This window comes from Ictalurus furcatus, unplaced genomic scaffold, assembly GCF_023375685.1.
Source record: "Ictalurus furcatus strain D&B unplaced genomic scaffold, Billie_1.0 scf4, whole genome shotgun sequence".
NCBI classification, from domain to species: Eukaryota; Metazoa; Chordata; class Actinopteri; order Siluriformes; family Ictaluridae; genus Ictalurus; species Ictalurus furcatus.
This window is the reverse complement of record NW_026521053.1, coordinates 86750-114620: the sequence shown is the minus strand read 5'-3', so window position 1 is coordinate 114620 and position 27871 is coordinate 86750. Positions and strand designations below refer to the sequence as shown.

The 27871-nt window shown below is 38.3% G+C and overlaps 1 protein-coding gene and 1 long non-coding RNA gene across 2 annotated transcripts; one reads left to right on the top strand and one right to left on the bottom strand.

Moving 5' to 3' along the window:
- Positions 1–12138: 12138 nt before the first annotated feature.
- Positions 12139–12767, top strand: LOC128604854 (histone H2B). Its single transcript, XM_053619916.1, has one exon. It carries the CDS (start codon positions 12346–12348, stop codon positions 12718–12720), a length of 375 nt encoding a protein of 124 aa, XP_053475891.1. The 5' UTR covers positions 12139–12345; the 3' UTR covers positions 12721–12767.
- Positions 12768–16319: 3552 nt separating this feature from the next.
- On the bottom strand, positions 16320–23640 carry LOC128604856 (uncharacterized). The gene is made up of 3 exons (XR_008385337.1): positions 21324–23640; positions 20687–20815; positions 16320–16934 (listed from the first exon to the last, which is right to left on the bottom strand). It is a non-coding gene; the product is annotated as an uncharacterized LOC128604856 (long non-coding RNA).
- Positions 23641–27871: the final 4231 nt, after the last annotated feature.

The following is a 27871-nucleotide window of genomic DNA, read 5'->3' as shown; positions in this document are numbered from 1 at the left end:
CTGCTGTCAGGAACTGAACCTGAATCTGAGGACTACAATGGTCAGTATAAACTGTTTTGTATTTTAAAAATGTTCCAGTCTTTAAAAAAATAATTAAAGAGAGATCATTTAATTATTTTGTGATGTCTTTACGATGGGACAGCGATATGTCCTCAATCCTTTTGCAGCTGCATCTGCTCCCTCTAACCTCAAGAGGCCAGAAAAAAAATATCCAAGATCAGTTCAGCTCAAGCAACCAGCCATCTTGTGAGATATCTTAAGGTATGCAAAAGTTAATATTTAAACATCAGATCTTAATTTTAGGAACTCTTGAGGTGTAGATTATTTTGGGATTCTGAGACCTGCATCTCATTTTGCTTACTCCACCTGCAAACAAGATGTGACGGTGCTAGTGATAATGTAAAAAAAACATGCAGTTTTATTTTCATATTTATTTTATGTCCCTTTGCTGACCTTCAGGAAGGAGCCAGTGTGACTACCTTCATTGAGAGTGCTGACACAAGACAACCATTCCTCCTCTGCATCAGTGAGCGAAAGAAGGATATCCCAAAGTTCTACGTTATTATCGACCAAAAGGCGATCCCATGTAAGGCACACACATCAGTGGCAGCTTTTGATGAACTGTTCAAAGTTCACTATGTCTTCAGTTTCTCATATGATGAAGCTCTTTGTAATTTCTACACATTTATCCAAACCACTATCTATAACATCGATGTCGGAAGAGCAAAGGAGAGCCCGCGTGTTAAAGAACTTCGAGCATGATTGCTGCAGTGAGATTAACAGCCTTGAAGATGTTCACATGTTTTGTATGTAAAGCACACCTCAGAACTTGTTTGGTTCTTCGTCAACATTTAAAATTTCAACATGGTTTATATCTTAACAAAAAGTTACATTTAAAATGTGGAGAGCCAGGTCGCCCGCTATCATTTTGTACTTATAGTGGCTTCCGAAAACACCTCAGCAAGGTACATAGTCACACTATGGATCAAGAGATTGATACTAATCAGGATCTTTCCACTCAGGGAGAATATGAGGCGGAATGTTCAAATGATCGCCCAAATTCTGTTGCCACTTTACATACTTCACAAAGTTCTGTTGTTACAAGTCAGCTATCTTCAGTGTGTGGATCAATTGTTGCTCATTTGCAAGCATCAGGTCTTTCTGAAAGTGCTGTCCAAACAATTGTTTGTTCAATGGAAGAAGTTGTTAATGATGTTAAAATCCAAGCATGAGATGCAGTTGTTAAAACTGTTACTCCTGAAAGTACAAGTTCAGACACTTGTAGAAGAACTGAACACTGTTTTGATCAATTAAGTAATCCTTTTTCAGCATTAAACACTGAGTCAAGGAGACATAAATATTATGATGAGAAATGGGAAATAGTTGAACCTAAAGAATGTGTTCTTGGGGTGAGAATGGATTTGCGCAGAGATAGAACTATAGGCAGGTTCCCGTAACGGACAAGTGCATGTATGTACCCATTCTGGGTACACTGAAATCAATATTCAAAAACAGTCAAGTTAGAGAGAGTTTTTTACAGGACAAACAGAGTGGAATTGGAGTTAACAAAGACATTAATGATGGGTCGTATTTCCAAAACCATGCACTGTTCTCGCAGCAAAAGCACGCTTTACAGATTCTACTCTATTACAACGATTTTGAAACTGCTAACCCTCTAGGTTCCAAGAGGGGGATCCACAGACTTGGTTGTATCTATTTTACTCTAAAAAAAAAAAATCTTCCACCCAAGTGTAACTCTGTACTAATTAATGTACATCTTGCAGCTCTATTCTACACGGAAGATCTTAAGACATATGGTTTTGATGTGATACCAAAGCCCCTTATTGATGACCTGAAAATCTTAGAAACTGAAGGCATACAGCTTCCTTGTTTTGAACAACCTTTGTTTGGCTCAGTAATTCAAGTAACAGGAGATAATTTGGCTTTAAATGGCTTACTGGCATTTGTGGAATATTTCAGTGCAACTAATTTCCATAGGTTCTGTTTAATTAGTAAGGAAGAAGTTCAATCTATATTTACTGAAGATCATTCTGGGTTAATTTTCCATTCCAAAGAGGTTCATACTGAACATTGTAAGGCACTAAATGAAAATCCTGAACTGCGGTCAATATATGGTGTCAAAAAGTCATGTGTGCATAATTCATTACAGTATTTCCATTGTACTGATAACTATGCTGTTGTCATCATTCATGATCTGCTAGAGGGTGTGGTACAGTATGAACTTAAACTGTTTTTTGAGTACCTTGTTAAACAGGACTATGTCTCTTTGAACACATTGTCACATAGGATACAGAGCTTTAATTATGGTTACACAGACTGTAAAAACAAACCAAGTGGGTTAAAAATGGATGATAAGGGCAAACACCTGGGTTTGAATGCCATACAGTTATGGTGTCTTCTGCACAACACTCCACTGATATTTGGTGGTCATTGAAAGGAATAACAATCACTGGAACTTTCTCCTGCTTTCGATACAGATTGTCAATATAGTGTTCTCCTACACCATAACTGATGGGATGATATGTTACTTAAAACATCTGATCTGTGATCACCATACTCTATTCAAAGAATTGTTTCCTGACAAGAGGTCGATTCCCAAGCACCACTTGATGATGCACTATCTGAGATGCATAAAAAAATTGGCCCTCTTATCCATATGTGGTGAATGCGATTTGAAGCTAAGCACCATATTTTCAAAAGATGTGGCAAAAATTTCAAGAATCTCATTAAATCATTAGTAAAGCAACATCGTCAATTGATATTTAACTGTGAAAATGATTGTTTTAGAAGGTTTTAATTGTTTTTAATTTGGCCCTACATCAAAAACCATCTGTAACTTGCAAGGTGGGGAAGAACTCAGTCAGACATTATATTTAGAAGCCTGTTTGAGTGTTACAAGTACAAAGTGGGTCAGACATTATGGTACTGAGTATCAGGTTGGTTTGTTCATATGCACTGGATGTACCTATGATCTCCCTGTGTTCAAAAAGGTCTGTGAGATAATAATATATGAAGAGTGTTTTTACATTACAGGAAATTATGAAAGCACTATGTTCTATGATGACCACTTCAATGCATACTCTATGGAAGATAACCAAATGGATGAGTTTTCTGTCATCTCTGTGAACGAACTGACACATTTTTGACCAGCCATTTGACCAGCAATGCTCTAATGAGATTAATCAAAGAGAGTACATAGTGCCCAATTGTTATATTTAGAAAGACTTGACATGAGGGGTCAGTAATGTTAACGCCCTTGAAAAAATAAAACCATTATAAAGCAATCAACTTGTTTTTTTTTTCTTTATTTGCCTTTTAGATTTGTAATCATTTAAATGTAATTTTAATTGTGCAGTAGCATATTAACACTTTATAGTGTTAGAGGCAACTCATTTAATAGTATGCAATTACCACTATGAGATTTAATGAATTACTCCTATGAGAATTAATTTCTAACACTACCCACTGGTGTTGAGAAACTAACACTTGAGTAGTGTTCAGTTGCAACTATACAAAGAGTTGATGTGAACTCTATTAAAGTGTTAAAATCCCAATGTGGAGTGTGGACCCCTCCAGACACTTTAAAAGTGTTTACATTAAATCCAATAGAGTTGATTTCTTTCTGTGGATTTTGCTGTGTATGTAAATTAATATGTTCCGTAGGTGGCCTCATCTATTTCACTCGAGAAGATCCAGAACTAGGGAAGAAGATTACAGTGTTAATATTATATTAGAAAAGAATGTGTGTACTTTATGATGTTGATGAATATACTGCTATGTACATGATAAAATGTGAATGTATTATTATTGTTTAAACTATGTTGGCGTGCGCACACACACAGACAGACAGACAAATATAGTGAAATCAGAGCAGCCAGCCATAAGATCCGTTATGACATCACGGTCAGAGTTCTAGAACTAACCTGATGGTATGTTTGACGGTTGTTCTCTTTATGACGCCGGGAATCTCGAGGTTTTTAAACGCTGTGGTGTCTGAGCAGGCCTATATTCATTTGAACGGAGTTATATTTAAATCTTTGGTCTATCTAACCTTTTCCTTTTGTTTGTTTATCTAACATGTTTAAGAATGGACATTGAACTAATGTCTCCAGATACATGTACAGCTGTTTTGTGACAATGTAAATTTGTACATGGAAAGGTTTTTTTTTTTTATGTCAAGTGATGAAGGTATGTTCTTTAAAAACGAGATGATGACGATGATGATAATAATAATAATAATAATAATAATAATAAGCTACTGTTAAATAGTTCAGAAGCTCCGTGTATCGTCCTTGATATGTGAAAATGATACAATTTATAGTAATAACGCTAATGAGCTGTGTCTGTGTACACTAGCCCAAATCTACCTTCTGTTTCAGGCGGCGTTGTGTGTTGCGCTGGATGGAGCTTGACTGCCCTCGTGTGTCCAACCTCGGGAACGGCAATTTCCCAGAAGCGGTTTTCTGGGTAAGAACTTTGACACAATATTACTCTCTCTCTCTCTCTCTCTCTCTCTCTCTCTCTTCCTTTTAATCCGGTCCCGTTCATGATAATTGTTGTAATTTAACAATGGTATACATTACCTTTATCTTTGTACCGTTCTTGTACCGTGTGGATATTCCCGAGCGAAATAGATGAGGCCACGTAGGGAACACATGCAGTTGCACAGGCGCAGTGATGAGAATGAACATGAATGTTGGTGCTCATGAGCAAATCTGGCAGTTTCATGATGAACCCGCTACACTTGAATTTGAGATACTGACCGTAAACAAAAATAGACTTCTAAACACCGCCCTTAAAAGCTTAATAACAGAATACGGCAATTTTTGGGAAATTGCCGTTCCCAAGTTTGGCCACACGAGGGCAGTCATGTTCCATCCAGCACAACACACGACGCCGCCTAAAACAGAAGGTAGGTTGTACTACTACTTCTAATAATGACCTCAATCGAAGTAATTAAATAGACAATGAAAGGTGTTGTCTATATAGCTGACCTCATTTTTCTACACTGTGAGTTAAAGGCACACAACTATCAGAATCCCAGTTCATAATTGTGTTTGATTGGCCAAGGAGATTAAAGTGTGCGGGGAATCCGACTCTTTTTGAGCTTATTGGACATTACACATTGCTGTAATTATCTCATTGGCATTAATTCATTGATCATAGTTTATTTGACGAATGCAACTGCTGCGACATATTTTGCCAATCTTAAACTCAGCTGTCATTCTGGAGGAGCAGTTTTGGTTGATGCATGACATTTAGGTTCAAACACAGTGCGTACATTGACTGTAACACAGATAGCGAAAATGAAAATGGGAAAAGAGAAGGCCAGTGATTAGATAGTGCGAAGGCTGACTTTGTTTTCCTACTTGTGTGTGATGTGTGTTATGTTAGTTTCTCTTGCACAACTGTCAAAGTGCATATGCTTTCTTTGTGAATGACACTTTTTAAGAATGAGATGAGGGTTTGAGACAATGTAGCTAATTTCGACCTTCGAGAGTCCATTACATCATGCATTTGCGAGAGCTGATAAAGCAAGGCCTGAGAGTTGTGTTTGCATTCCTTTCTGTGGTGCTTGTAAGTTAGTGAAGTACTTGTGTGGTAGAATGTGGGCTGCTTCAAAGTGAACACAGACATTGGTGCTGATCCGCTGAATGCTGGGCCTACTAATAAAGGCTTGTGCTGCTATGTGCGACCTGTAGTTGCAGTGGACGTAGGACTGTAGTATATACGGGCCTTGAGTCCAAGGACGTGCTCAAAAGGAACGTCTTGTGTTTGAAACAGTAATGTCAATGTTGTACAAACACAGACAGCTTTTTCTAACCTCCTTACGCTGATGAGTGTTTTGGCTGTATGCTTTACTATGTATGTTTTACCCAAAGTTCCTGACTATTGTGTTGTACTACTACTACTACTACTACTACTGCTACTAATGGAACCAAAACATTAGTACCGATAATACTAATAATGTTTTGTATCTGTGTGTGTTTTTAGAGAGAGAGAGAGAATGGGGAAGAAGAAGACGTTAGCAGGTGAAAAGCAGTGCCTAGTGATTGTTTTCGAAAAAGAGAACTACTGTGTGACCGTTGGTGTAGGCCCGCCTCCTCGCCTGTTCTCAACTAGGTCCTGTCGAGTGTGGATAAATAGGTGGGCGCTGCGCGAGAACTTCTATTGAGTGGCTTGACTACGAGAGCAGCATCATGTCTGGCAGAGGCAAGGGTGGTAATTAATACTCTCTTTTTGCAAGTGGTACCCTCGTTAGTAATTTGAAACTAAAGACTTTAACGACAACAACATCAACAACAAAAACACCTTTAACGAGGTGATAATTATCGCCACCCGGGGTTCGGTATGTCACCCCGTGTGGCCTCCTCGCCGTCGGCGGGGAGGCACTGGGTCAGACTACGTTACAGTGGAGAAGGAGAAGCGCCAGACAGGTCTGAAGTCGGAGTAAACCTTTTAAGTAGTCAATGGATATCGACTACAGATGTATACTCTTTTATTGCAATGCCTAACAGAAAAGAGTATGAAATATGTTTTACCAAAGAACAGGCACTTCAAACATTTTCTCAAATTTTTAATAATAATACAGGAAGTGAATTCTGGAAAAACTGGGAGATGACTACATCAGCTCCCCAAGACATAAAGAGCATTGTAGTAAAGTTTTGGACTGGGAGAATCGCTGACTCGGATGTAGAACAATACCTCTTAAGGTTTGGTGAGATACTGAACCCTGTTGACAAGCCGCTGGACCAGTTCGGGATATGGTATGGAGTCAGGAGATATAAAATAAAACTTAAGAAAAACCCCGACGGAAGTATATTCCAGATACCAAATTCCATTTCCATGGGACCATACAATGGAACGATTACATATCCCGGCCAAACAAAACGATGTTTTATATGTAACGATTCCGACCATCAGGCAAAGGACTGTGAGAAAACAAAGTGCTGGAAATGCGGAAGCTTTGGCCACAAAGGAAAGAGTTGTAGAAATACACAAGTATGTAATTTATGTAATGAAACCGGGCATATATATTTTCAATGCCCAAATTCTTACAGCTATAAACTAAGAATGCCGAAAAATCAAAAAGACATTGACCAGAATGTAACACAAAGCGCACATAACACAGAAACCAAAACAAACGATAAAGCGGATAACAACTGGGAAGAAAATAAACTACACACAAGTGAGGATGACTCGACATCTGGGAGTGACTCAAGCAGCACCGATACCAGCGACAGCGAAGACGGCGAGGACTCTGAGAGCAGCGCCGAATCTCTGACCCCGGAAGGGAGACGGAAGACACCGGAAGTACCTGCTGGAAGCAGCGGAGCATCTCCGCCCAGTCTTTCGTCTGTGGAGAAACGGCAAGCATCGGAGTTTCCTGCGCTATCAGCTGTAGAAGTCGGCGAGACTCGGATCGGCTCAACCCCTGAAGGAGGTCTACAAGCCCCAGAGGAGCCTACGTGCTCAGAGGGAGAGACCGGAGCGACCCAGATCATTTCTACACCTGCAGGAAGTCTACAGGGCCGAGAGGAGTCATCGCATCCAGCTGGTGAAAGTGGAACAACCCAGACAATCGCCGACAACACAGGTGACACTGCGGACACTCCCACGCTGGCGAAAGGTAAAAACACTTTAGACTATCCATATAAACGCCAAAGGCGAAAGAGGAATTCTCCTGGAAATGTTGACAATGCAAAAAAGGTTAAGGAATGATGTATATTGCCTACTTTTCTTCCCTTTTTTTTTTTCTTTTTTTTTGACACAATGTCTTTGATTTTAACTTCAATTCCTATATTACTTAAAAAGAAATGTGATATATGTCTGCAGGAATTGAGGTTAAATGATGTGGATAATGTTGAGAAAATGTGGACTAATGGACATACAATAATATCTATCGGAGAAGATCCTTATCTTAATTTTTATGGTTTTTTCAAATTTAACTGTTGCCACATGTAATGTTAGAGGGATTCAGGCAAAAATTAATCAAGTGAAAAAGTTAAATATATTGAGTGGAGAACATGTTGATATTTTATGTATACAAGAGACCAGATTAAGCAGTTTTGCAGACGTACAGAACGCCCAAAGTTTATGGATCAAAGGTCCTTCAATCTTTTCAATAGGTGAAAGTAAAGCTGATGGTATTGCGACCTTATTTTATAACAATAAATTTAAAATAATTAAGAGCCGTGAAATAATTCCTGGTCGATTAATGTTTATAGATGTGTTTTATTGCACAAAAAAAATTAGAGTAATAAATGTATACACAGCACAGGATACTGTTGGTAAAATCCGGCTTTTTAAAAAGCTTAAAATGCTCCTGTGTGTCGGTTTCTATACCATTGTATGCGGTGATTTTAATACAATCACAGATGATAATGATAAAATTTCTTCCAAAATATGTAAAATTAGGAGAGAAGGTGGTGTCCTTAGATCTATAATGAATGAACAGCATTTCACCGACATATTTAGGACATTATATCCAGAGAAAGTGGACTTCACGAGGTTTGATAAAACATGTAAAACTAGAATTGACAGGATATATATTAATAATAATTTTGAGGCAAAATTTTATACAACAAAACTCTTGGTTGAGTCGGACCACTTGACAGTTATATGTGGCATCAGATTTAAAAATGAAGAAAGAAGAAACTATTGGAAATTAAACACACAAATTTTGAAAAGTCCTTTATTGATTATACAATTAAAAGAAGAAATTAATAGGATTAAAACTTTAGATATCCTCACTACCAATTATTGTGATTTGTGGGAAGTTTTTAAGATCCAGATTAAAAAATTTCTTAAATACAAATGTCTATGTTTTAATAAAGAAAAAAATGAGAAGTACAATACAATTATGACACAATATATAAACCTAAAACTAAAAAATACAAGAGATGAAAGTGAGGAAAACAACTTAAAGGATTTGAAAAAAGAGATAGAAACTTTAAATAATGAGTTTTTACTGAACATTCAAGTCCGAGCAGGAATAATTTCCGATGAACTTCTAAATCAAACAAAAGCAATTTCACTATTTAATAAAAGGAAAGAAGCCCAATATATCGAAGCCATTAAAACAGATAATGGAACTATAGCGAAAAATCCTAAAGATGTCAGAGATGCTGTTCGGATCCTTTGTTCAAACATGTATAACTCAATTGAAATAGATGCTAAACTTCTAAAAACCTTTTTGAATGTAAAAAATAGTGTTGACCCGCCTTCCAAGAGCTTAGGTGAGGAAATAAAAGAGGCTGAGGTTGTTGATGCCATTAAACAATTAAATTTAAAAAAGTCTCCAGGGAAAGATGGTCTCCCGTCTGATTTTTATCATGCATGCGCCATAGATTTGGCTAAATTATTAACGCAAGCCTTCAATGATGGGATCGCTAGAGGTTACATGCATGACTCGTTCTATGAAGGCGTTTTATCCTTGTTGTATAAAAAGGGTGAAATGTGTGATATCAACAACTGGAGACATCTCACCCTAATGAATGTCGATTATAAGATTTTTGCAAAGACCATTATGAACAGGATGAGTGACTATTTGGACGTAATAATAGCTAAACAACAAACATGTGCAATAAAGGGAAGATTTATGTGGGACAACTTGAACACATTAAGAGAACTAGTTTTTGATAAAAATGGTGACAGTTTTTACATTGTGGCTTTGGACCAAAGAAAAGCATTTGATTATATCTCAAGAGACTATTTGTGGGAGATTTTAAAACTGTATCAATTCCCTGAAAATTTCATAAACATGATTAAATGCCTTTATGTTAAATCGACAGTTGAAGTAAATGTTAACGGTTCTTTGACTGAACCATTTGAAGTTATGCGGGGTGTAAAGCAAGGGTGCCCTCTGAGTGCAGCCCTATATATTTTATCTATAAACCCACTTGTACAAAAAATCCAAGATGATCATAGACTTAAGGGTCTTCAAATAGGAAAGAACAGAGTCGTGATCTCTGCTTATGCTGATGACATAACTGTATTTGTGAAATCTAAACAAGAACTAGACATCATCTTTGAATATTTTAGCGAGTATGAGCAAGTCTCTGGAGCCTCCTTAAATAAAGCTAAAACGGAATGTGTCTGGATTGGAAATGAAAAAAACAAATTTCCCATAGATGTCCCAGAAGTTCAGCAATTAAAGGTTTTAGGTATATATATAGATAATAATGGCTGTGTCGACCATAACTGGTCAAAAAAAGAAGAAATAATACAAGATGAAATTGATAAATGGAAATCGTGTAATCTAAGTTATAAAACTAGAATAAATATTATTAAAACTTTTCTATTATCAAAAATACTGTTTTTATCATGCATCTTACCTCCGACAGAAGTTTGGATAAAAAGACTTCATAAAATATGCTGTAATTTCATATGGGATACGACTCGTGAGGTTACAAAACGTGAGCTCCTTTTTAAGAGAAGGGAACTGGGAGGCCTTGGGGCTGTCGATATATCCGTAAAAACTAAAATAGCAGTGTGTAAAATCATCGCGAGTGGTATTGCCAGGCAAACTGAATGGATAGGGAACATCTCTAACTGGAAATCTAAAAAAGGTCCATCAAGGAAAGGAATTCCGTATTATAAACTGATGTTTTCCGACTTCACTAACAAATTTAAAGATCTAAACATCGATTGGGTGAAAGACTCAAGCAAAGAAATATATCTTTTAATTGTTGATCGAGTTTATAGTAACCCTGTGGCTTTCAGAAATTTGGAGGAAGACCAAAACAAAGAATGTCTCCAAAATTTACAGAATAAAATCCTATCGGAACACCTGAGAGATACAACTTGGTTAGTCGCTGTAAGAAGGCTCCCAGTAAGAGCGGTTGTAAAATGGAGCTGTTTTGTAAAAACCAGTAAATGCCCGATGCCTAATTGTAATGAAGAGGAAACACTCGAACATTTCCTGTTAGAGTGTTATCGCTCTAAAGAAACATGGGCTAAATTAAAAATCATTGGTCTCAATATAGAAATAAATATGAACTCAATTTTCTATGGCATTTTTAAAGAAAATTGTAGCAAGACCAAGCATGACTTCATTTGGTTCATAATATGTTTGACTAAATCTAAACTCTGGAAAACAAGGTGTAGAATGACTATAAATCAAACGTTTATATCCAGTGATGTTGTATTCAAGGACATTCAAAAAGAGCTAAGAAGACTAAAAAGCAGCACATCTTGGTTTAAAGACTCTTCAGTGTGGGACAATATTTGCGTGTAATTGTACTTTGACTATGTAAGTTTGTTTTGTTTTTTGTTTTTTGTTTTTTTCTCCCTTTCTTTCTGAATATGACTTGTGTAAGATTGTGAATTTTGCATAATTTCAATAAAACTCATTAAAAAAAAAAAAAAAGCAAGGGTGGTAAAGGACTCGGCAAAGGAGGCGCTAAGCGTCACCGCAAGGTGCTTCGCGATAACATCCAGGGGATCACCAAGCCGGCTATTCGCCGTCTGGCTCGCCGTGGTGGTGTAAAGCGTATTTCTGGTCTGATCTATGAAGAGACTCGCGGTGTGCTGAAGGTGTTTTGGAGAACGTGATCCGCGACGCCGTTACCTACACCGAGCATGCCAAGAGAAAGACCGTGACCGCTATGGATGTGGTGTACGCCCTGAAACGCCAGGGACGCACCCTGTACGGCTTCGGCGGTTAAACGCTCTAACAACGAACGACGCGAACACAACGGCTCTTTTAAGAGCCACCCACATGTCTAGAAAAAGAGCTGTTCCGTGTGGAAAAAAATCAAAAGCCTTTTTCTTTTGGGAAAGATGAAAGAAGGCATCAAACGCTGTACACAAGTAGCATAAGAACTTATGTATGTATTAATTAATAAGTAATTATTAATAATTATTATGCAATCTATTTGTATTTTTTGTAATAAACTATAAATATATATGTATGTGCACAGTATTAAGTAGTATTATAACGTGTTTGTTTAAAGCGAGTTAGAAGATGGTTTTAGTAGAAACTTATATATTTCTCGCTCTCCTACACACACACACACACATATATATATATATATATATATATATATATATATATATATATATATATAAACAAAAAATTTCAAGCCAATTGTTTTTTTCATTGTGCATGTTGTCCTGAAAGTACAACGGCGGGAAGGGAAACAAAGCGTAGCGGAGGAGGAGGCGGAGAAGTAGGAGGTGCCATGCAGGAGGAGGTATCGAATTTTGGCCAATCAAAAAAAGGTGTCTTGTCTGGGCGTTATTAGCATGTGGGTCTGTAAATAGAGCGGGCGCGAGGCGGGCGCTAGTTATTCTCTGTTCTTTTACTCGAGAAGCAGCATCATGCCCGATCCAGCCAAGGCAGCGCCCAAGAAGGGATCAAAGAAAGCCGTGACCAAGACGGCCGGCAAAGGAGGCAAGAAGCGCAGAAAGTCCAGGAAGGAGAGCTACGCCATTTACGTGTACAAGGTCCTGAAGCAGGTGCACCCTGACACCGGAATCTCATCCAAGGCCATGGGCATCATGAACTCCTTCGTGAATGATATTTTTGAGCGCATCGCCGGTGAGTCTTCTCGTCTGGCTCATTACAACAAGCGCTCCACTATCACCTCCAGGGAGATCCAGACCGCCGTGCGCCTGTTGCTTCCCGGCGAGCTGGCCAAGCACGCCGTGTCCGAGGGCACAAAGGCCGTCACCAAGTATACCAGCTCCAAATAAAGCGCGTTACCGCCGTCTTCATCAACCCAACGGCTCTTTTAAGAGCCACCCACTTTTCATACAAAGAGCGATTTCCTCTTTTTGCTTTTCCTCTCACGCTGTGTGTGTGTGTGTGTGTGTGTGAGAGAGAGAGAGAGAGAGTGATAGAGGGGGACTTCTGAAGCGCTGCACTCCTGTGGATGTTCAGGATTTTGGGTAATTATAGCAGCCTGCTAAATGCAGAGATGAGTATATTTAAACGGTTGTAGCACGGTTTTGGGGGGGGGGTTGTATAATCTGAGCAATGCAAAATGGGGCTTTAGCAGCACAAAGTTATTCGTATTAAGATTGTAGCAAGAGGAAATAACTGAAAATGGTTTTCTAGTAGCACATCATTATTAATTAGAGGTGCCCAAACTTTTTCCTAGGAAGGGCCAAAAATCAAACTTGATTGAGGGCTGTGGGCCGAAAGTTGCTGTGTGACAATGTAAACTTAAAAAAAAAAACCCCAACATTTCCATGTCTAGAGAAGAGGGTATGTTCTTTAAAAATTAAATCATAATGATGATGCTGTTAAACAGTTGAGAAGCTCCGTGTATTGTCCTTGATACGTGAAAACTAGACAATGCACAGTAATAACGCTGATGAGCTGTGTCAGTCAGTCACTGCGTTTACATGGACAACAATAATCCACTATTAACCCGATTAAGACAATATTCCAATTAAGAAACTACCATGTAGACAGCAATTTTTAATTACCTTAATCTGATTAAGGTCATACTAGAAGTAAGCACTAATTGAATTAAGACAGGTGGAGTACTCCTGTTTTAGTCGCATTATCAACGTGTATTACAGACATGTAATCACCTTAATCACACTATTAACGTGGTGAGTTTTCACCGCATTTTGCGACAGGACATGATCACACACGGCAGTTATACGTTTTATGGCGAACAAGAGAGTTTGGCTGCGTCCCAAACTGCATACTTTCCTACTATAGGCCTGTAGTGGGGATAAATACATGTATCTCGGCTACTATATAGAAGGTAAGTACGCAGTTTGGGACTGTTGTGGATAAAAAATGTCATAAAATAAACATAAGGGAGACCTAGCATCCAGCAAAGGGGAGAAGAAGAAAAGACGGGCACCTAGACACATAGAAGCGGGATTAGGCGGACATTGACAAATTGGAATTACACTTTAAAGATCTTTAAGAGCAGTAGTAGTCAAAAAAGTCAAAAAGAGGTATACGAGCTGAGCTGAGGAGTGCTAATACACACACACACACACGCTCGTACAGTCAAGGGCGGGCAAGTAGACACAACATACACACACACTCTCTCTTTCTCATACACACACATGAATAACTTTAATAATATCTTATAGTAATAGAGAAACTCTCTATAAAAAACAGAATAGTAGGATATGCAGGACAGTAGAACTGTAATGATATTAAGAAGTTGGAAGTACAGTAAACCGCTTTTCAAGTAGTATAAATATATATAAAATAAGAAATATAGTGCAAATATGAAAATAAATTATAAACTAGAAATACAGGAAAATGTAAACTTACTCATGACTCAAATGGTGAAGGTTCTTGTCTCACAAGGAAGGCCTTAATTTTAAGAAAGAACCATGAGGAGCCATTTATAAGGGTGGCTGAGTCAACCTGCCCCCCCGCGAGATAACAATAAGACCAAGGTCACTCTAGATTGTTTAGTCTTGTCCACTTTCTATTTTACGGGTTATTCAAATTCTCTGGTTTCGATTCTCTGGGTAATTCAAAACTCTGGTTTCTGATTCTCTGAGTAACTAAAAACTCTGGGTTTTTATTTTCTGGGTTATTAGAAATGCCTGGGTTCTGATTTTATGTGTAAATTAAAACCCCTGGTTTCAGTTCTATGTGTAAGTGAAATAGCCCTTTTCTGGAACATAAGAGTAAGGTAAATGAGCTCTTTTTTAACCCTATTGGTAGTGAGATCATAGTCTTCTTGAAACATCTGGGTTATTTAGTGTGTAAATACAGTATAAATACTGGAGCTTAAGCTCAGGGTATTGGGATCACTTCTGAGAATTCTCATCGGTGTGGATCTCGTGTGGTGGAATGGAACAATAAAGCTGGACCCTTGCTTCTTCTCACTCACGGCTGGTGTATTTTTTCTATCTCCAACTGGGCTCAGAGGTAGATGTGAGTATTGGCTTCTATGTTGAATTTTAAGTGTTTTTGGGTAATAGGCTAAATTTGAGCCAACAGGACGCAGCCCACAGCTTCAAGCAGTTGCCTATTAGCATGTATAGCATGGCAAATAATTAACCGCACTTAAAGCATTTGTAAAAAAAATAAATAAAATAAAAACACCCAAAACTGTATACGGTACCATAACGAAGACGAACTGTATGTTGATATGTGAAATTCTGGAGGGACGTCGGACGGCGTGGTATGGTGACGTAATGACACGGGCTGTTAATCTAATTATGTTCTAAAACATGTAAAATGGGAACATGACAGGAGTATTCTAAAAGCAACTCATGTAAACACCTTAATCACGTTATTATCTTACTCAGAGTAAGGTCAATAATTAGATTACTGCTGTCCATGTAAACGTAATCAGTGTAAAATAGCCCAAACCCACCTTCTGTTTCAGGCGGCATTGTGCTGGATGGAGCTTGACTGCCCTCGTGTGTCCAAACTCGGGAACGGCAGTTTCCCAGAAGGGGTATTCTGTTCCAAGTTCGTGGTAGTTAGCCAAGAAATATTACATGATTACTATTACTCTCCCCCCCCCCCCCCTTTTTTTTTTAAACCTGTTTGTGATAATTATTGTATACATTACCTTTATCTTTGTAATGTTCCTCCCTATTTGTCACCTATTCTCGAGTAAAATAGATGAGGCCACGTAGGGAACACATGAAGCAGTGATGAGAATGAAATTTCTACTATTAGAAATACATTAATATTTTCATATTACAAATCAATTTGTGTACTTTAACATTATATAATATACATAGCAGTATATTTATCAATTCAATTTTTATTTATTTGTATAGCACTTTTACAATAGACATTGTCTCAAAGCAGCTTTACAGAAATATCAAATTATTTATCATCATCATCATCATCATCATCATGTGTGAATATGCTTTAAATGTGTTGGTGTGCTGTCTGTATACCGTGTCTCTTTCCGTCTGTCTGGCCGGCACGCGCACATATATAGTGAAATCGGAGCAGCGTTCAGAGTTCTAGACCTGTCCTAGTGGTATGCGTGACCATTTTCCCCGTTTATGACGCCGCGAATGTCGAGTTATTAAACGTTGTGGTATCTGAGCAGGCCTCTGTATTCATTTGAACGGAGTTGTATTAAATCATTGCTGTATCTAACCTTTGCATTTTGGTAAATAAATAAATGACTTTTATCCAAAGCGCTTTACACTGTGTCTCATTCACCCATTCACACACACACCAATGGTAGCAGAGCTGCCATGCAAGGCTCTAACTTGCCATCGGGAGCAACTTGGGGTCCAGTGTCTTGCCCAAGGACACTTCGGCATGTGGAGTCATGTGGGCTGGGAATCGAACCGCCAACCCTATGATTAGTGGACAACCCACTCAACCACCAGAGCCACGGCCACCATTTTGTTTGTTCATGTAGCATGTTTTAATAATGGACATTGTCACAAAGCAGCTGGACAGATATATGGATATATTATTTCAATGTAAATTTACAAACAACATTTCCATGTCAAGAATCGAGGGTATGTTCTTTAAAAAGTTAATAATAATAATAATAATAATAATAATAATAATAATACTGCTGGTAAACAGTTCAGAAGCTCTGTGTATTGTTTTTGATATGTCAAAACTAGACAACGCAGGCCAAGAGAGTGACCATCAAGCCCAAGGATATTCAGCTGGCCCGGCGTATTCGCGGAGAGCGCGTGTAAACCACAACTCCGTCTAATATACACAAAGGCTCTTTTAAGAGCCACTTCATCGTCTCAGAAAACAGCAAATTTTCTTTCTTGGGCTGTTTGAATATTTAGAACGTGGTACAGAGAGAAGGGGACACGTGTCTAGGAGTGGCACCTTGAGGGTGTTTGTGCATGTATTTGCCAATGGGAAGGGTGAATTGGAAAAAACACAATGCATGGTAGCGGTGCTATTCCAGCAGGTGGAAGTGATGTCAGGCCAGTAGCAAACATCAGTACATTCTCGAGTGACACTTCAGTTTGGTGTTCTACAAGGACAAACAAAAATAATTATGGAATTTCAAACATAGCTAGAAAAAAATACCCCAAAATGTCTATCATTTACTTTGTTCGGCGGAACACAAATTGAGAAATTTAGAAGAATAACCTGCTTGCTCTTTTTCATACAACAGTAATGGATAATTGATCAATGGATCTACTAGCTTTCAAGCTTCAAAAAGGGCACAAAATATTGTAACTGTATTCCATTACAACCTGTACATTTACATGGACAGCAATAATCTCATTATTGACCTTATTCTGAATAAACAAACATAGATCGATTAACGGCACACGTTATAACGTCTCCACGCCACACCGTCCCCTCCAGAGTTTCCCATATCAACATACAGTTCGTCTTCGTTATGGGACCGTAAACGGATTTGGGTGTTTCATTTTTAATTTTACTAAAAGCTTCAAGTGCAGTTAATTATATCATGCTATACGTGCTAATAGACTGCTTGAAGCTGTGGGATGCGTCTGAAACAATACTATATTATAGTAGGTAATACATGGTTTAGGACGCAGCCGTGCTCTCATGTTTGCCGTCAAAAGGTTGACCACTGCCGTGTGTGTGTGTGTCCTGTCGCAACATGTGGCAAAAACTCCCACAGGACGTTAATACTGTGATTAAAGTGTGTACATGTCTATCAGTACGTTTACATGGTGTCATATATCAAGAAGGTACTCTGGACTTCAGTTCCCATCAGCCACTGCACTGTACTACATCAATGTCACATACCACCTGCACCTGAATCACGTTTCTGTTAACGAGCACGCTTATAATATAGCCACTGTTTGCACTGCTTCCTTGTCTTACTTTTGTCTTACATTACCGTTGTCCATGTTACCGTGATTAGGTTCTGTTAGTTTATGTTTAGTCATTGCCACAGTGTTTTGCATTAGTCATAGTATCTTTTGTGTTTTGTTGGTTTATTAAATAAAACGTTTAAAATCTGCGATTGCTTCCGTACCCATCTTTGAGACGTGACACATGGACAACGATAATCCGATATTAACCCAATTGAGACGATACTCTGATTAAGAATGTAGCATGTAAACAGAGATTACTGATGACCTTAATCTGATTAAAGTCATACTTGAAGTAAACACAAATAGAAATAAGACATGGAGTATTCCTGTTTTAGTCGCATTATCGACGTGCGTTACAGACAGTTACACACCTCACTCACACTATTAATGTCGTGTGGGAGTTTTCACCGGATTTTGCGACAGGACACGATCATACATGGCCATGCACAACCGTTTCACTGCAAACAAGAGAGCACAGCTGCGTCCCAAACCGCGTACTTACCTACTGTGAATACTTATGTACATGTGCTTTTTTTGTTTTTTATTTTTAATAAATTTGTAAAAGATTTCCAACAAACTTCTTTTACGTTGTCATTATGGGGTATTGTTTGTAGAATTTTGAGGAAAATAATGAATTTAATCCATTTTGGAATAAGGCTGTAACAAAATATGGAAAAAGCGAAGCGCTGTGAATACTTTCCGGATGCACTGTACACCCACTATAAATTACTTTGGGACCAGCTGGTTAAAAGTAAGAAGAGGGAGGCGAGTTTTATGGTCTAGCATCGTCTGTGTCGACAATGAAGGCCATTATGTTTATCGGATCACCAAAAAACTAAATCTTTCTTCCCCTACAGTTTTTGGGAGGACTAAACCTCAAAACATACTTGTGAATGAAAATAGAAAACATGCAGGGTAAATCCATGAAAACTGCAGCCAAACTGTGACACGAGGGTAAAATTCCAGAAGAAGGATATGGGTCAAATGCATGTAACAAGGACACAAAAATGTCTTCTAAAAAATAGGACAACGTGACAAGTCAGTAAATGACAAGAAGTTTGAAAATAATCAACAATTTGGAACGATCTTGAGATCTGTTAATTTGAATATTTCAATGACTCTTTAGTCTATTTCTGATCCTATCAAAAAGAAGGATTCAGAAGTCGAGATTTTCTTGGAAACAGAATTGTAAGAAATTACAGACTGCCTCTCAGCAGATTCCACCCCGAAGTTTGTTAGGATAAGCTTGTTCCCCAAAAAGGCAGAATTACCAAAGGGACAATTTATCTGGGTCTCAGCAATATGTGTATAATATCTCCTAAAGTGACATTCACACAGTTATAGCATGGGAGCAGCAGTGGGACATCAAGAACCATCCCTGAACAAAAGGCTACATGACTGTAATTAGCATTCAGAAAGACATTTGTCTCGATAATCCCATCATCATTTGGGGTCACACCTGTAACAACATCCATACTGTGAGAACGGAAAGTGATCGAATCAAATGCTATCCTTAATTTACATTTAGAATGAAACTTCATTTACATTACATACAGAAAACCTGGTTTGAAACAGTATAAATGTCTGTGTTGATATTATTCGGGGTTCACTTTGACTCCGACGAACCCAACCCAGATAGCAAGATTTGTCTGGCCCACTTGTGGGCCACATACTTGCTTTAGTTCTGGCCCAGTATATGCCTGGGTCAAAAACTGGCCCACACACTCAATACTCTTAACAAAATAAGATTGATCATCATAATCCCATGTTGTTGTTTATTTAGTCCTGTCCTGAATAAGCTATTTCACATAACAGATGTTTACATATAGTCCACAAGATAATAGCTGAATTTATAACAATTACCCCATTCAAAAGTTTACATATGCTTGATTCTTAATGCTGTGTCGTTACCTGGATGATCCAGGACTGTGTTTATGTTTTGTGATTGTTCTTCATGAGTTTCTTGTTGAGATGTTGAGATCCATCTTTTCACACTGAGGACAACTGAGAGACTCGTACACAACTATTACATAAGGTGCAAACATTCACTGATGCTCAAGAAGGGAACATTAGTGCCAGGGGGTGTAAACTTTTGAACAGGTGTAAATTGTTATTTGGTCTTCTGGGAGATATGTAAGTATCTTATTTAGCTTCTGAAGGGCAGTACAAAATAAAAAAAGGTCTTTAAACAAACTAATAATTTACACAGATCATCCTGTTCAAAAGTTTACACCCCCCTGGCTCTTAATGTATCGTGTTACCTTCTTGAGCATCAGTGAACGTTTGCACCTTTTGTAATAGCCGTGTATGAGTCCCTCAGTTCTCCTCAGTGTGAAAAGACGGATCTCAACATCATATAGCCGCTGTTGGAAAAGCCTCAAATATGCAGAATATGCTGCAAAAATAAATAATGTGCAGGACCTGGAGGATTTTTCTGAAGAACAGTGGGCAGTTTAACTGCTCAGGACAAACAAGAGACTCATGAACAACTATCACAAAATATAAAAACAGCCGTGGATCATCCAGGTAACGACACACAGTATTAAGAATCAAGGGTATGTAAACTTTTGAATGGGGTAATTTTTAAAAACTCCGCTATTGTCTTGTGGACTATATGTAAACATCTGTTATGTGAAATAGTTTATTCAGGACAGGACAAAATAAACAACATGGGATTTTTATGATCAATCTTATTTTGTTAAGAGTATTAAGATTTTGTAAATTCTGCAAGGGGCATGTAAACTTTCTACCGCAACTGTATACCCACCCGGCTACCAACACACACACACACACACAAATTCAACCACTTAAAAACAGCAAGGACTTTTATAAACAATTAAAAATAGACTATAATATGAACATTTTAACAAATTAACAAATAGCGCAAAAAAAAACCAAAAAAACACCACAGTTAAAGCACTCTACATACCTTCCTTTTGCAAAAGTCTTCTCTTGCGCCCACACTCTCGATCTGATGCCAGCTGGAGCCACCTCTTCATGGTCCCCTCGACCTCCATCTCTGCAGCTTTAGCCGTGAAGAGGTTTCTATGAACCGCAGCTTTGGAATAAAGCAATACGTATCGTAAGGTCATTATGAATCTTAAGCATTAATTACACTTATACCATGGTCAGTGTGAATACTGGATTCTGATTGGCTGGAAGGTGTGCATTATAACTGTTTATTGCACAGGTAGTTCCAGCCAGTTTGATCACTGTTATAATTTCTAAATATAAATCTTATCACACTACTGTATCTCTGTGTCCAATTTATTTCAGACAAAATTCCAGATCTAACGACCTAACTTATGGAAATTAACGGTTATTTTAAACTTCTAATCAAAGTTTGCGCTTCTAAACCAATGACAGCTTTACCGTTATTAATTGTGGAAAGACCATGGTATAGGCGGGGTAATCCATGGCTAGGTGTGCATTAAACGATTTGAACGAGTGGTTCTTTTCCTCCACGTCATGCATTAAAATCGTTTAATGCACATCTAGCCGTGGATTACCCCTTACATATCATCTGAGAGAGACAGCTAATTCTGTATGTAAACAGATATACTTACCAATCACGACCTCTCCGAGTTGGAGAGCGGACAGTGAAGTCTTTCCATTGACTCCCCTCCAATTGAGGTTTTTTCCAGGGAGTTAGCAATCACCCTCTTCAATATGCGCCAGGTGTAGTCGAGCACATCCGCCCCGTCAATACACGCTAACCAGTTTACCTGAAACCGATTGAAAAAACAAAAATAATATACAATAATATAAAAATAAATAATTAATAAACGTGTATTGCCTCGTCAACTGTGTCAGTGCTTCTCACTACTTTTGCAGTTACCCTGCCCTGTGTGCTTTCCATGTTTTCCTCTTCTACCAAAGATTAGGTCATAACTGTTCCCTCATATCAAAGTGGTGTTGAACATTGTGCTTTGAGTACGAGTGTGTCCTTTTCAGAAAAAAAGAAATGCTCTCAGTCGCTGTGTAATTGTGCAAGCAATTCTTAACAAAAAAGAAAAAAAAATTCTCACCAGTTTTTGCTTGTAATCTGGGCTCTGTTGCATCCTTTGCTCCAGACTACGCAGTTGAGGAAGATCTTGCAGGGGCAGTAAATCTTCATTAATATCTAAAGGCTGCATCTGGACCTCCTGTAGTTGAAGCAATCTCAGTGGTTTGTTGGTCCAGCACCATCTCTAATTTAGTCAACACCTCCCTCAGCATGGCTATGATAAAGAAGTTAACAATATTTACAAATGATACACACTACAAAACTATACAACTCCATCCTTAGTCTTATTCCTAACCTACACAATTCCAGTAAGATGGCTGAGTGGAAATCACGGCTGGCCCTACCTGGTTCTGATGATTACCGGAGGCTCCTCGTAAAGTCTGACAGCCTGGCAGCACTACAAGAGAACACTGTGTTAAGGGAAGTGAGGAAACATGTTCTACAAAATTAATACCTACAAAAGAAAGTCAATCAGAAAGCAGAAGAATACACTCACATGGCATATCGTCCATCGGCTGCCAGTTCTGCAGCATCTCTGGGAACGAGCCGTGTGCTGCTGCTGGTGGTGGTGCTGCTGGTAAAGTGGTGGTGGGAACAGGGGGGAAAGTGGTGTTTGGGGTGACTGTAGGGAAATTAACAGTGGGGGCAGGTGGAAGAATTTGTTTGGGTCCACAGCATGCTGCAAACTGTGTGGGCTTTCTGACAGAACATATTAAATTAGCATTAGCGCCATGTTCCAGAAAGTTCTAACCAAACATTCAGGAAAAAAAGACAATCGGAACAAAAAGTTTAAAAAAAAAAGTAGTAAAAGAGGAAAGGAAGGAATAAACGAGGAGTTTGTGTCTTGTAGAGCAATAAAAACTTCATAAAAAATATGTCGAGCTGTGAGAATCAGCATTTGTCACGATGATGCCAAACGTTCTGCATCTCCCGACTCTGCTGTTATCCCGAAGAAACACTGAGAGATCAAGGTTTTGTTTGTTTACATCAGATGTACTGGAGCTGTGAATAAATAGACTAACAGATATCTTAAAGTAGCTAGATAACGTGTAGTCATTGAACAGGGGTGAATAGCTATTGAATTGCAGTACATAATTCAATAAGGTTTGAGAATGGAAGAGCTGATCGTTAAATACCAAGCACGGCTCACAGGGAATGTATGACGGGATAGAGAATGTTGCTGATAAGCCGTATGAGTGGGCTATCTCCCGGTTTGAAAATTATCCCAAAATGCCTAGAAATAAAAAAAGGAAAAGTTGCAAATGCGCTTCAAGCGGTTTTTGCCTCGTATAAAGTGACTAAGTGAAGGCTAGATGAAGTGGAGGCTTCATTCTAGACTCAGTCACAGCTTAATTTCTACTAAAATGTACCAGGCTAGTGAAAAGATCTGGAAAGAGGAAAAGATCAGAATGCAGAAGGAGATCGCACGTCTTAAAACTAACAATAGCATGCTTAGATCATCCGTTGAAACACTGTCCCGTGAGTTGGATGAAGCACAGGCTGCTTGTCAATTTCTGATAAATAGTACAGTTGAGAAAAACACCAGTGAGAGATCTGTGGGTGCCATGCTTTGTAACAGAGTTTCAGGTTTTCAGGAAGTCAGTGATGGGGGTTGGGAGAGAGATTCTCTCTCCCATTTAGCAGTAGTCAACACTCTGACTGCACAGTTAGATTTCCCATGGCACCAGTTCACTCCACTACTACCATGCATAATAGTGAAGGGGAAGGACCAATGACACACAATGGTCAGAGGATTTAATCCAAACAAACTAGAAGCTGTGATTAAGAATATTGGAAAATTTGACCCCATCAAACAGAATCCTTTAGAGTTTTGGAAAAACCTGGATCAATATTCAGACGTGTAGAAGTTTACAGATGGTGACGCATGCGTGGTGCTGACTCTGTGTCTGCCCGATACTCTGCCTTATATGAGAAAGTGAAGGTCAGAACTGCAAATACATTAGAAAGGAAACAGGGATTGCTTGAAGTTTTAGGAATGATGTCAGTTGACTGGGATAAAATAGGTGAGATGACCATGAGGAAAGGGGAGCACCCAGTGGCTTTTTCAGAACGGTTATTGGAGGCGTTTAAAACGTTCAGTGGTAATCCTGATATTACTCAGGATGATGTCAGCTTCAAATCTGTCCTACTTAGCATGTGTGACCCACTCACCCATTCTGCTGTGGCAATGCATGTGACACATCTCTCCAAGTATAGTGACATTATTGCAAAAATGACACAGTTTTACAACATTAATGCTATTTCAAAGAAATCTCATCCCGTGTCAGCAATAGGTATTATAAAGCCCTATCCGAATGGAGGTCGCAAGGTTTCCCGGATAAACGAGGGCCATGCTACTGGAGACAAAAAGGAGAGCCAACCTCCTCCTAACCCTGATAACCCCCCAGTGTGCTATTCATGTGGCAACGAGGGACACATTTCTAGGGAATGCAAAGTTTTTTTTCTAGGAGAACAGCTCCTGACATTGAACTTAACCAGTTACAGGCTGCGGTTAACAGACTGAGCACGGAGAATGAACTGTGTGCTCACATGGAGAAACAGAGCTTTAAAGCCATGTCTTCTTCAGCATAGGGATCACAGGCCTCCATTTCACATGTAGCACCCTGTCACGAGATAATCACGGTAGACCAATCGTAAATGTCGCTGTTGGAGGCCAATGCGATGATTGGTTAGTTGATTTCTCTTTCTCTTGCATCCCAATTTCTCTTGCATCCCAGACAGAAAATATGCCGTTCCAAACTGGCAAAGATGATTTCAAAGACAAAGCCTGGCGCAGTAGAAGTGGTGATGGTCGCGGTATATTAGGTTCAGACATTATGACTAAGCGTGGCTATATCATTGACTATGGCAACAATTGCATTTGGCGTAATCCTCAGAGTAAAGATTAGCTTGTGGAGATTTCTGCTGTACATGTGATCAAAAAGGCAGAGGATTATGACTTACATACCTTGTTATCGCTGGAAGATTCTGAATGATCAGAACGATTGGATGAGATCAGAGGTGTTTTTGTTCATTCAAAGCAGGATTGTGGCTGTGCTGATACTAGTGTGATGGAAGTGAAGGTTCACGGAGGTGACCCACCCTCTCTCAGACAGTACAATTATCCAGATGCTGCAAAGCCTTACGTACAGTGTACTGTGGATTCTCTGTTGGAACAGAGTATTAACAGGCCTTGCGTTTTCAAATAAAGCTTTGAGAGATTTCACAAATCACTACATAGACTTGTTAACATTTCTATGTCACAGTAGTTCGATATAGTTAAATCACACACATGTATTCACATTAATTTATGCCATATTTACATTTACATTAATTTACCACATATTTACACCTCACATCTCTTCAAAAACTCAATAAAGTCCATGGGTGTTTATTTTTTGTTCTTCTGTTGTTTTTCTTTCGTCTTTGTAATTCACTCACAATCTGTTTAAAGACCCTCTCAGCGGGGATATGACACTGATTAATAATCAATTTACACCTTGTTTTCCAGATTTTATAGCCAACGGTGCATATAACAAACCAGTAAAAGTATTTTACTTTTTTTGGTTAAAAAAAAAAAACATTGTCCTTATAAAAACCTTTCTAAAAAGCAACTAACTGCGCATGCTCCACAAATCTAAGATATCATATAGACATGAATAATTAATTGTGCAAAGAAGACTGGTCTGTTTTTAATGAGAAAAGGTAAAATCCCACCTAAGATGAGTTCACTGTGAAGAAAGGTATAAAAGGGGCTTGTGTGTGTTTGTATATTTTAGAGTTTCTGCAGAGTGAATCACTTTATTGTTTCAATAAAGTTTGATAATTTTTTGGCATCTACAAACCCTCTGTCTCTGAAGTTTTATTTTAACTTAGGTTGGAAAGATTGTTTCCATGACATTTTGAGGGCTGAAAAGTGCTTCTTTTAGCCAGAGACCCCTGTAATTGTAAGGATATATTCCACAACCCCCCTACAGGCCATGAGACAATAGTCATTCTAGTTAAAGGAGATGAAACAGACCAGCCTTACAGCATACACACATCACCTATTGATAATGTGAAAAGATCTCGGGAGAGGTTTCAGACAGCACTAGACTGCTCAGTGAGGCGATATAACAGCTGCACTGCTGCCACCTAGTGGATACTAATGTCTACCAACTCATTTAAAATGTCAATAAGCTATCATTTGTACGTTTATAATTACATAAACTGTTCACATACTACTGAACATAAGTATTAGTACTTAGTGTGTATGTAGTCTACTATAACTGTACCATACATTTCTGTCTAAAAAAAACATTCAGAGTACACTCCACTTTGCCCACTTGTTAGTGGATTTTAGGATTATGTTCTTAAAACAGCTTTGCCTTTCATTAATAAAATAATAATAATAATAATAATAATAATAATAATAATAATAATAATAAATAAATAAATAGGCTTGTTTTTAAGCATGACACTTCCAAATTCACTCTGGTTAAATAATTACTTTAAATAGAAAACGTATTTTCCCTGTACTTTAGAGACACTGTACTGTTCGTGAAGAACAAACACGATCTCATGATGGAAATCATCAACTTTTGCGTTGAGATTATACGGGGCTGGGGGGGGGGGGATCCTATATAAGGATTTTTTTTTAATCGCATGTATTTTATAAAAATAAAAAAAAAAACATTTTGTGTGTGTAATTTAATTATTTACAGCCAAAGCCTCTGAGAAAATACGTCCCAAACATGTATGTGGTGCCGACAGAGAAGTGATATGATTTAACATGGGAAATCCGACATGACTTGACAAACGGCATCATTCCTGCAAAAATAACCTACATGAAACATGACATAAGCAAATGACTTTAACGTCCATGTCACGTGAATTTTTAAGATTTTTATCTAATAATGCAGGTAGGCTGCACGATTATGGCCAAAATGATAATCACGATTATTTTGATCAATATTGAGATCTCGATTATTGATCACGATTATTCATTGATTTTAGGGACAACATATTTTTATTGCACTTTCACATTTAAATGAACAGACCGCTGCTTTCACCTCCATGTTGTGCTACATTCCTGATCATTTACAAATCTTTAACAGTGTTTACAGGAGGAGAGATGCAAGACAATTTCTTTTAGGAGCACTTGTGCTCCTAATTACAAAAATTTAGGAGCACAGTTGAAGTTTAGGGTTTTTTTTGTTTTTTAAACATTTTTTCTTTTTATTTATTTATTTTTTTAGAGATGGTAACATTAATGTGCCACAATATAAGTAAATATAAGTAGGCATGAGAAAACTTGAGCTGGTCAATTATGACAGACTTTAGGAACATAGTGTGAGCCATGACACATTAATTTACCTTCTGATAAACTAAATCTAATATTTTCAGTTCATTTTACAGACTGTATGCACAAAACAACCGTGAACCTGTTTACCTCGTAAACAAATACAATAAACATCAATGTTCAGTGTTTGAAGTCTGCTCCTCTTAAATATATTTAAAGCTGCACTATTAGACATTTCCACTGTCATGGTTCTGGGCTGGAGTCAGTTCTCGAACCGTTTTTTTAACGTTTTTTTTTGTCTTAAGACACACAAAATTTGTATTCAATCTTCTTAATGTATTCCCAAGACGAGCTTAACTCTTCTTTATGCAAAAAAAAAACTATTTAATCAACACTTCTTCATTTAAAAACAATGTTTTTGTTAACAAGAAAAAGCGCTAACCGTCACTGCACGAGGCAGTCAGCGCTGTGTGGTGCGTGCTTATGTTTGACCTTCACAAATTGGGACAAGTTTGCATTCATTGTTGTTATTTTAGTGTATATATATTCATAGATATACTTTTGTGTTCACTTATAGTTTTGTGGAAAAAAAAATTAACTGGACCATGTCCGGACGTCGGTCCAGATCCAGATCCCGTGCGCAAGGACCGCCTCCGCAAGAACCACCTGCGCAGGACCCGATCAAGCAACTCCTCAATAACGCCACTGTTTTGTTAGGGTAACGTCTGAACTTATTCACTCTTATTCTCTGTCTCTCTCTGCGCGTTCATTACGCACCTGTTTGACTGACTGTGTTTAACGTGCAGCGCAGCACAAACAGTAAGACA